The following is an 11,408-nucleotide window of genomic DNA, read 5'->3' as shown; positions in this document are numbered from 1 at the left end:
ATTCTGTGTTTTTCTGTCAATATGGGGTGCTGTGTGTACATTAATGAGGAAAAAAATGAACTTAAATGATTTTAGCATATGGCTGCAATATAACAAAGAGTGAAAAATTTAAGGGGGTCTGAATACTTTCCGTACCCACTGTATATGACAGCAGGTAATGTAAGGGGTTTTTCCATTATAAGAGCCTACCAAAACGCTTGTCATGGGTCTGTGTTTGATTCCACTAAGGTGCGCCCGCTTTGGAGGTATGTTCGCAGAACTAAATTTCGGTACCCCTCAGGATGCAGTACTAAAATCAAGTACCAGCAACATACAAGCACTGTGTGTAAATACACTGCTGACTGCGTGTGTGAGAGGAGAGCAGCCCCTCCCTCCTCTAAACAGAGACCGTCAGAGAGAAAATACAGTGGAAAAACTAAGCAGGACGGTCCACATCAACCCCAGAGACTATGCTTTGTGATAGTTAAGGGAAGTGTGGAGTATAATGCTCGTTAGGCTCCAATAGTGGAAACATTGCATTAGTGAAACAGAGGGATGATGTTGGTACCTGTAAATCTGCCTCAGACATCAGTATAATACTGGCCAGGTCCTGCTTTAGCTGTTGAGCCAGGTTCCACCATGGTGCTGCAACACTAGAGGAGTCCACAGCATCAGTCTCCAGAATCATAGAATCCCTGGCCATCCAGGCTGTGCCGCCATCAACTACAATGGAAAGTAAGTGATTTCATTGTTAAAATGAGAAGAATCAGTCCATATTGTGGGCACATCTCTGAAAGAAGTAAACCTACTTACTCCTGCGACCAGGAGACCAAGTGTCCTTTTCACGCAACAGCATGAATTTTGTGTTTAAGGGTAAACACAAAAAGTAGACGTCATCCTCTACAACTGTCCCATCATCTTCCAGGACCACTGTGACCAGCTCACTGGGGCTGAACCCAAGAAACTCACCCCCTATAGAAACAGCAAAAAACAAACAAACAAACAAAAAAAAAAAAAACGATTTTACAGAAAATCTTTTATCATAACTACAACAGGGACCTTCTCAGCCATATAGACATTCTTCACAGCCAAACAATCGGGACCACCAGTCCTAAATGTGCATATAAACTAAATAATATGTGTAGGATAATGAGCAAAAAGGCAGTTTTATCCATTTAAATCTGCATCTACAATACTAAGTGTGCAAAAAAGTGAAGGGATTTGACGCCTTTATGAAAGCACTAGATCTAATTTGAAAGCACACTTCAGATGGACAGACAACATGAATGGTGCACTGATCTGGGTAACACCTGGGCCCGGTTTTTCAAAAGGTTTAATCCGGATAAAATTGATCCGGATTCAGTAATCCTTTTTTTGCGATCCGTGATCACGTAATCCAGCTTACTTCTTGAGCCAGTTTTTCAAAGCAACATCAGATTGGATCAATCTGATCCAGATAGGAACTTTTCAGGATCACCAAATCTGGATAACCAGTGCTCAAACAGGATAGGAAATCACAATGTAGAACTATAGATATGTAAAGAGCAACAAGTAGAATAGCCAGTGTGGGGTCAATATACGTTTATTATTATTTGAAATGAAAACACACACATTTAAAAGAAACTAAACACAAGAAAAACCCCACCCCATCCTCTTCCAGCAGTCCGCTCATCTGAGACCTACAACACAAACACTGTACATCGAGGATATTTATAACAAGTTTCAAATATAGATGTATTGAATTAAGAAAAGTGACCTAATGTCAAATACTCCACACTAATTTCAGACTTCCTCATCTGATGTGGAGAGACCAGCTTGTCTGAGCGTAGCCTTTAGGAGGCGGATCTCAAGTCTGGCCTTGGTTTGCTGCAGTTTGGTCAGAGTCAGTTGTTCCTCTGCCAGATGAAGCTGTGCTTCTGCCCTTTCAGTCTCTTTTTGCAGAAGTGCCTTGTAATCATCATCTTTGTTTGATGAAGGCCTCTTCAAGCCTTTGCTCTGAGATCCTGTGGCAACTACCACTGGCTCAACCAATGAGGATCCAGCTTCTTCCTCAGGAACAGAGCTGAGATTCAATATAAATACGCTCTCTGGATCAGCCTCAGGAGGAACTGGCAGATTCACCTCCTCCTCCTCAATCCAAGGCTCGCCATCCCCTACAACACCTTGAATACCATGAAGAGCTTGCGACTTCTCACCTCCAATGATGTCGAGGACCACATCTGTGTAATCCCCCCTCTTAAATGGCTTGTTGCCTGTTTGTGGGTTTTTGGCTTCAGCATGGTCCTTTGTTGCCCTGGCCTTAAGATTCTTCCACCGCAATTTGATTTGGTCTGTGGTCCTCCTCTGGCCAGACCCTATGGCATTCACATTGTCTGTGATTAAAATCCAAACATCATTTTTCTTTTTGTTGGTATCCTTAGCAGAAGTAAAACTTCCCACTATTGTTCCATAATGGCACCGAACACCCTCTAGTAGTGCATTGGTTTCAGCAGCAGTGAAGTTACAGCTTCTTGAGTCCATGGTTCCGTTGCTTTACTATAGTGAACATTGTTCATCAATTATAGGCGTTGGGTCAATTGCCTCAATTGAACACAAGCCACACCTACTCAGTTGTAATAGGTGTGTCCGAAAAGACCAACTACACCGCCATATAGATCAGCCTTTCTCAGAGGAGTCACAGAGAGACAGTGAAATGGCAGGTGTTGTCCACCGCCACCACCACTTTGCCAGGAGAGGATACCGTCAAAGGGTGTATGTTGAACGTACCAAGCCACTGGAGCAATACACCACTGAGGAGCTGTATGTCCGGTTTCGCTTTGGGAAGGCTGATATAGAGTACCTTGTGAACCTTCTCAGGCCGAAACTTCAACACAGAACCCAAAGGAGTCACGGTCTGTCTGTGGAAGAGCAGATCCTCATTGCTCTCCGATTTTATGCATGTGGGACTTTCTATCAGGTTGTTGGTGACTATATGGGAGTGGTGAAATCAGCTGTGTGTGATGTGGTGAGAGATGTGTCAATCGCACTGGCCAGCCTGGCCAATGAATTTGTTTCTTTTCCAAAGGACAACCAGATTGCCCAGGCCAAGCGCAGCTTTTTTCTTTTGGGGAATATGCCCAATACTATTGGAGCAATCGACTGCACACATGTGCATATACAAGCACCTCGTGAGAATGAATGGGAGTTTATAAACAGAAAGGGGAGGCACAGCATCAATGTCCAACTTTTGTGTGATGCTGACCTCATCATCACCAACTGCGTTGTCAAGTGGCCTGGGTCTGTCCATGATGCACGCATCCTGAGGGGGAGCGCTCTATATAGAGACCTCCAAACCAACCGACCGGATGGCATAATATTAGGAGACAGTGCCTACCCACTCCTACCATGGCTGATGACTCCGTTTCTAACAGCAAATACACCGGCGCAGGCACGCTTCAACACTGCTCATTGCAGAGCAAGATGTGCAATTGAGCGTTTAAATGGGGTTCTTAAGAGGCGCTTTGCATGCCTTAACTACCTGAGAGCGGAACCACAGAAAGCATGCAACATAACCCTTGCCTGTATTGTCCTGCACAACATCGCTACTAAGCGCAATGTCCCTCTCTGTGCTGACAATGATGCACCTGAGCCCCTTGGAGACCCTAACCAACCTCCTGCATTCTGCCAGAACGAGCAAACAGGACGTGCAACAAGGGACGCAATAGTTAGACACTATTTCTGATTTGGAATTGTTTTGGACTTCAAAAAGCAGTGATTGCCATTCTTTGCATTTTAGGGGTTATTCTGTAATCATTGCATGCATCACTAATAAATATTCTAAGAACAAAATTAGTTCGATTGTGATGAATATATATATATCAATTAGTGACAGAATACAATTTATTGTTTTCTGTCAATTTTGACAGCTGTTTGGGGGATTATTGTATGAGGCCGAACTCTGTCTACTTTGCTGTAGGCCTATACTGAAAGGCTGAATACGTTAAAGCCTACCTAATCACTGTAGCCTTACGGATGAACAAATAAAATTAAAACCTTATGAATAAATAGGATATCTTGTATGATACTGCATGATCCAAATATAGTATTATTTGATACATTTTTAAGGTTTTCATAACATTTTGGGCATGGAATCCACGCTGAATCCACCCTTCTGATGGGATCAGTTTAATCCAGATTTTCTGGATCAAAGTGATCCAAATCCTACAAAAAAGTTCTGAAAAACCCTAAATGAAGGTTTGATCCGGATCAAAACCAAGATTGGATTACATGATCTAATCCGATTATGTAATCCGTTTCTTCTTTTGAAAAACCCATTTTCAAGATTTGATCCAATCCGTTATCCAAAATCCTAGTGGATTACTTTTGAAAAACCGGGCCCTGGTGACTAGCATTATGGGAATGAGTAGAACAGGAGCGAGGTGTTGCCTCATTTTCATGTTTGGTCCTGCAAGTCGGAACACGATAAAAAATGTAGCTGCTACACACAGAGCCTGTTTGTGATCATGTCAGATAAGTACACTTAATCTGCACGGCGGTTATGTTAGTGACTGTAAGCAGTGCTAAAGATCCTTGTAGCTAGGTTTCGTAACGTTAATAACGAGCCTGCCCTGCAGCATTTATTAACGACATACCAATGCAAACTAAGATAATCACTAAATACACTAACCACAATATAGCTCCAACTACATGGCATTAAATTAGATTTTAATGTCAGATTTCTATTAAAAAAATACCTCGTATCATATATCTCCCCCTTAAAATGACCTTATAATATAATATAATCCTTAAACAGCCACACAAACACCTTTAGCATTAACTTATAACAAGTTATGGTAACTCACCTTTTATCTTCAGCTCATCGAGAGAGGGAACTACCAACCCATATGATTTTTGTCGTGTGAAATTGCACACTTTACACGGTTTCCTATCTGTCATTCTAGACGGTATGTGCACCAACGTATTTTAATTCTTTCTGATACTTTAACACTGATAAATACCGGCAATTGTCGCCTTCTTTGTCAGCCATTGACCACACCGTACAATCATGTCGAACATGGAAACTGCCGTGATGGCGCTACGGACTCTGGGATATGTAGTTTTTCTGTATTTAAAAAGCAACTACAAAAAATATTAAACTCCAAAAGGTAGTTAGGATTAGAGAAGCAATGTTAAAATAAAAATAAAAATAAAAACCATTCATTTCCTTTTGTGGCCCAGAATTATATGTAGTTACAGTACTTAACTACACAAAATTTTGGAAAACATGGAATTTAACCAGTTCAGTCACTAAACAAATATGAATGTAGTTGAACTACTAAGAAGTTACTGTAAAATGTAGTGAAATTACTAGTTTAATTACATATAATTCACTGCTCAACACTGGTCATTATTAGTCTAGATCTACTTCCAACCAATATTATTAATGGACATAATTCATAGTTCAGCAAGGCTCAGTCTCATTTTCTCTCAGGATATATAGCTAAAGAGGGCATTTTACCCCACAAGATATTTTGGACTCAGTAATTTTCCTTCTTTTAATGTGTCACTTGGTGACAAATATAACATTTAATGTTCCACCAGTAACTTATTGCACATTATAGGGATATTGCGCCTTAATTTAATTGAATTGTCTTGGAGGAGTAAACCTGCAAGACCAGGGCCTGGCTGGATTATCAAACAAAAAAGACTACTACTGCTTAAATATAAAAACATTATAGTGCAGTAGAAATAGTAATGAAGTTTTCATCTCTGAAGTGATCAGTGATCAGTTTACTTAATAATGGACGGTTGTTAGCCTTCAGAAAAAGCAATCGAGCGTTGCTCACTCGAGCAGCCTCTCAAGTAAACGAGGAATAGGAAGATGGCATCCACCGGGCAACCTGATCCACCAGCACAGGTCTACATTTATACAGTTAAACACTTATCTCTTGGTGTCCAGATAACGACAGTAAACTCCTATCGTGTGTTCATATTGTGTGCCCTTTGAATGCCATGATATTCGTTAAATACATTTATAAATGTTCAGCTAGCCAAGCTTAGCTTGTTTGCTAATTAGCGTGCTAGCTAGCTCCTACAACATTTAAAAAGTTGCCTCTCAGTGAGACATAACGTTACTTGTGTTGACAAGTGGACACAAAAGGCCAAGTTGGCGTTATTGTGCTTTAACGTTATAATATGTTGCCAACACTTATGTGGTTTGCATATCTGGTCGGCTAGCTAATTATAATGATCCAGTGTAACGCTACGCCCTTCCAACTGATTATGTAGCCCTGTGTCTGTTCGCTTGTGAACATTTGAAGATATGATGGGGAAAGGTCACTGTTAGCCAAACAAGCCTGGTATTTGTAACGTTACTCGGCTCACTGCTAAAATTGTGGATTTAAATTACTGACAAGCAATGATCATTCCGAGGAAACAAATGATGTACAAACTTGTGTCTCGTGCACCTTCTCCTCAGGAAGGTTTTACATCTTACTGTTTACTATATATTCTGTACGGATAACAGATCAACTACGATCTGTTACACCCCTACCATCAAAGAGAATGGGTGAAGTGTTTTATCCAAGGAACTAACTTCCATGTTCTACCTGGTGCATTGTGCCTTCTTAAAAGCTCAGCACGATACAGAGTATGTTAAATTAACATACCCAATGTTCTCCAGTAGATGGCGCTCTAATACAGGGTTTGTTATCTTCTCAGTCTGGCCTTCCATCTGGAGATGATTCAGCAGCTCTCCCCAGGGAAGACCTGGTAAGGATTCACTATTTTAATACTAATTACTTGTCTCATAATGCATTATGAACTAGAATCCCAAAATAATTTCTGAAACAGAGATGGAAGGGTTTCTCATACTATAGACATGCTGAATATTTTAGTGAAGAGAACCATGTTATAAGGAATCCATTCTTATAAATGGATCAAAAGTGCTCAAATATATTTTAAATATGTAACAGATTGTGATTCTCAACCATGTAATGTCAGTGATGAGGCAGTTAAAAAGAGACATTGAGCTTGTTTTTTATGATCTAGTGACTTAAAGACATTTGTTTTGATCTTTGCATTAATGTTTGTTAACAAACGTTTGTTTGTTAGGTAATTGGATGATATTACATATTTCCTGGTGCTATCAAACGTTAGTCTTTCACTTAGCAGCCAGTGAATTTAGACACACTGATGCCCCCAAGCCCATAATGAGAGTATACTTTTAGTTCCTTGTCTTTGGAGAATAAAAAGTATGCTTTTTTTTTAGCAACAATAATGGTCCCACAGTTGCTTTAATCATGTTTTAGCAACTGGTGGTGTTGGTGGTAGTGTTTCACTTTAACAGCATACTGTGTCTTTGTTGTCCCTAGTTTATCCCACTGTTTTTCACCCATGATTGGGTCCAGGAAGATTTTTGAACTGCTTTGCCAATAGTTAGCTTGAATAATGTTTTTTTTTTTGTCCCCAGTATTTAAGAAAAATGGGTCTGAAAAAGTTGCAAACTATAATCTTCAGCCACCCATGATTTATATTGCTTATACTGAACAGGATTGCGGAGGGGCTGGAGCCAATCCTAGCTGACAGCGGATGTATGTTGAACGTACCAAGCCACTGGAGCAATACACCACTGAGGAGCTGTATGTCCGGTTTCGCTTTGGGAAGGCTGATATAGAGTACCTTGTGAACCTTCTCAGGCCGAAACTTCAACACAGAACCCAAAGGAGTCACGGTCTGTCTGTGGAAGAGCAGATCCTCATTGCTCTCCGATTTTATGCATGTGGGACTTTCTATCAGGTTGTTGGTGACTATATGGGAGTGGTGAAATCAGCTGTGTGTGATGTGGTGAGAGATGTGTCAATCGCACTGGCCAGCCTGGCCAATGAATTTGTTTCTTTTCCAAAGGACAACCAGATTGCCCAGGCCAAGCGCAGCTTTTTTCTTTTGGGGAATATGCCCAATACTATTGGAGCAATCGACTGCACACATGTGCATATACAAGCACCTCGTGAGAATGAATGGGAGTTTATAAACAGAAAGGGGAGGCACAGCATCAATGTCCAACTTTTGTGTGATGCTGACCTCATCATCACCAACTGCGTTGTCAAGTGGCCTGGGTCTGTCCATGATGCACGCATCCTGAGGGGGAGCGCTCTATATAGAGACCTCCAAACCAACCGACCGGATGGCATAATATTAGGAGACAGTGCCTACCCACTCCTACCATGGCTGATGACTCCGTTTCTAACAGCAAATACACCGGCGCAGGCACGCTTCAACACTGCTCATTGCAGAGCAAGATGTGCAATTGAGCGTTTAAATGGGGTTCTTAAGAGGCGCTTTGCATGCCTTAACTACCTGAGAGCGGAACCACAGAAAGCATGCAACATAACCCTTGCCTGTATTGTCCTGCACAACATCGCTACTAAGCGCAATGTCCCTCTCTGTGCTGACAATGATGCACCTGAGCCCCTTGGAGACCCTAACCAACCTCCTGCATTCTGCCAGAACGAGCAAACAGGACGTGCAACAAGGGACGCAATAGTTAGACACTATTTCTGATTTGGAATTGTTTTGGACTTCAAAAAGCAGTGATTGCCATTCTTTGCATTTTAGGGGTTATTCTGTAATCATTGCATGCATCACTAATAAATATTCTAAGAACAAAATTAGTTCGATTGTGATGAATATATATATATCAATTAGTGACAGAATACAATTTATTGTTTTCTGTCAATTTTGACAGCTGTTTGGGGGATTATTGTATGAGGCCGAACTCTGTCTACTTTGCTGTAGGCCTATACTGAAAGGCTGAATACGTTAAAGCCTACCTAATCACTGTAGCCTTACGGATGAACAAATAAAATTAAAACCTTATGAATAAATAGGATATCTTGTATGATACTGCATGATCCAAATATAGTATTATTTGATACATTTTTAAGGTTTTCATAACATTTTGGGCATGGAATCCACGCTGAATCCACCCTTCTGATGGGATCAGTTTAATCCAGATTTTCTGGATCAAAGTGATCCAAATCCTACAAAAAAGTTCTGAAAAACCCTAAATGAAGGTTTGATCCGGATCAAAACCAAGATTGGATTACATGATCTAATCCGATTATGTAATCCGTTTCTTCTTTTGAAAAACCCATTTTCAAGATTTGATCCAATCCGTTATCCAAAATCCTAGTGGATTACTTTTGAAAAACCGGGCCCTGGTGACTAGCATTATGGGAATGAGTAGAACAGGAGCGAGGTGTTGCCTCATTTTCATGTTTGGTCCTGCAAGTCGGAACACGATAAAAAATGTAGCTGCTACACACAGAGCCTGTTTGTGATCATGTCAGATAAGTACACTTAATCTGCACGGCGGTTATGTTAGTGACTGTAAGCAGTGCTAAAGATCCTTGTAGCTAGGTTTCGTAACGTTAATAACGAGCCTGCCCTGCAGCATTTATTAACGACATACCAATGCAAACTAAGATAATCACTAAATACACTAACCACAATATAGCTCCAACTACATGGCATTAAATTAGATTTTAATGTCAGATTTCTATTAAAAAAATACCTCGTATCATATATCTCCCCCTTAAAATGACCTTATAATATAATATAATCCTTAAACAGCCACACAAACACCTTTAGCATTAACTTATAACAAGTTATGGTAACTCACCTTTTATCTTCAGCTCATCGAGAGAGGGAACTACCAACCCATATGATTTTTGTCGTGTGAAATTGCACACTTTACACGGTTTCCTATCTGTCATTCTAGACGGTATGTGCACCAACGTATTTTAATTCTTTCTGATACTTTAACACTGATAAATACCGGCAATTGTCGCCTTCTTTGTCAGCCATTGACCACACCGTACAATCATGTCGAACATGGAAACTGCCGTGATGGCGCTACGGACTCTGGGATATGTAGTTTTTCTGTATTTAAAAAGCAACTACAAAAAATATTAAACTCCAAAAGGTAGTTAGGATTAGAGAAGCAATGTTAAAATAAAAATAAAAATAAAAACCATTCATTTCCTTTTGTGGCCCAGAATTATATGTAGTTACAGTACTTAACTACACAAAATTTTGGAAAACATGGAATTTAACCAGTTCAGTCACTAAACAAATATGAATGTAGTTGAACTACTAAGAAGTTACTGTAAAATGTAGTGAAATTACTAGTTTAATTACATATAATTCACTGCTCAACACTGGTCATTATTAGTCTAGATCTACTTCCAACCAATATTATTAATGGACATAATTCATAGTTCAGCAAGGCTCAGTCTCATTTTCTCTCAGGATATATAGCTAAAGAGGGCATTTTACCCCACAAGATATTTTGGACTCAGTAATTTTCCTTCTTTTAATGTGTCACTTGGTGACAAATATAACATTTAATGTTCCACCAGTAACTTATTGCACATTATAGGGATATTGCGCCTTAATTTAATTGAATTGTCTTGGAGGAGTAAACCTGCAAGACCAGGGCCTGGCTGGATTATCAAACAAAAAAGACTACTACTGCTTAAATATAAAAACATTATAGTGCAGTAGAAATAGTAATGAAGTTTTCATCTCTGAAGTGATCAGTGATCAGTTTACTTAATAATGGACGGTTGTTAGCCTTCAGAAAAAGCAATCGAGCGTTGCTCACTCGAGCAGCCTCTCAAGTAAACGAGGAATAGGAAGATGGCATCCACCGGGCAACCTGATCCACCAGCACAGGTCTACATTTATACAGTTAAACACTTATCTCTTGGTGTCCAGATAACGACAGTAAACTCCTATCGTGTGTTCATATTGTGTGCCCTTTGAATGCCATGATATTCGTTAAATACATTTATAAATGTTCAGCTAGCCAAGCTTAGCTTGTTTGCTAATTAGCGTGCTAGCTAGCTCCTACAACATTTAAAAAGTTGCCTCTCAGTGAGACATAACGTTACTTGTGTTGACAAGTGGACACAAAAGGCCAAGTTGGCGTTATTGTGCTTTAACGTTATAATATGTTGCCAACACTTATGTGGTTTGCATATCTGGTCGGCTAGCTAATTATAATGATCCAGTGTAACGCTACGCCCTTCCAACTGATTATGTAGCCCTGTGTCTGTTCGCTTGTGAACATTTGAAGATATGATGGGGAAAGGTCACTGTTAGCCAAACAAGCCTGGTATTTGTAACGTTACTCGGCTCACTGCTAAAATTGTGGATTTAAATTACTGACAAGCAATGATCATTCCGAGGAAACAAATGATGTACAAACTTGTGTCTCGTGCACCTTCTCCTCAGGAAGGTTTTACATCTTACTGTTTACTATATATTCATAGTGCACAACTGAAACATTCAGAGGAAGAGTTTATGTTGTCTAAAACCAGATACTTGAAGTTGGAAAGAATTAAGTATGGATTGATACTCGCTAGATCCTGAAGTGCCAGAGACAG

The 11,408-nt window shown here is 40.1% G+C and overlaps 2 protein-coding genes across 3 annotated transcripts in view; one reads left to right on the top strand and one right to left on the bottom strand.

Annotated features, from left to right (window-relative positions):
- dffa (DNA fragmentation factor, alpha polypeptide) overlaps positions 1–5,063 on the bottom strand; it is an 8,868-nt gene extending 3,805 nt beyond the window's left edge. Inside the window, exons 1-3 of one of the 2 annotated variants that reach the window (XM_020617162.1) lie at positions 4,821–5,063; positions 793–951; positions 548–702 (exon numbers count right to left, since the gene is read on the bottom strand). In XM_020617162.1, coding sequence (XP_020472818.1) covers positions 548–702; positions 793–951; positions 4,821–4,914 — 408 coding nt within the window. In that variant the 5' untranslated portion in view covers positions 4,915–5,063. The remainder of the gene's footprint in view (positions 1–547; positions 703–792; positions 952–4,820) is intronic. The other variant, XM_020617169.1, reaches the window with a different exon arrangement.
- Positions 5,064–5,762: 699 nt separating this feature from the next.
- Positions 5,763–11,408, top strand: part of pex14 (peroxisomal biogenesis factor 14) — a 51,408-nt gene continuing 45,762 nt past the window's right edge. The window contains exons 1-2 of the mRNA XM_020617152.1: positions 5,763–5,875; positions 6,679–6,729. Coding sequence (XP_020472808.1) covers positions 5,840–5,875; positions 6,679–6,729 — 87 coding nt within the window. The 5' untranslated portion in view covers positions 5,763–5,839. The remainder of the gene's footprint in view (positions 5,876–6,678; positions 6,730–11,408) is intronic.

Source organism: Monopterus albus, unplaced genomic scaffold, assembly GCF_001952655.1.
Source record: "Monopterus albus unplaced genomic scaffold, M_albus_1.0 scaffold6.1, whole genome shotgun sequence".
Lineage (NCBI taxonomy): Eukaryota > Metazoa > Chordata > Actinopteri > Synbranchiformes > Synbranchidae > Monopterus > Monopterus albus.
This window is presented reverse-complemented; position numbering and strand designations above follow the sequence as displayed.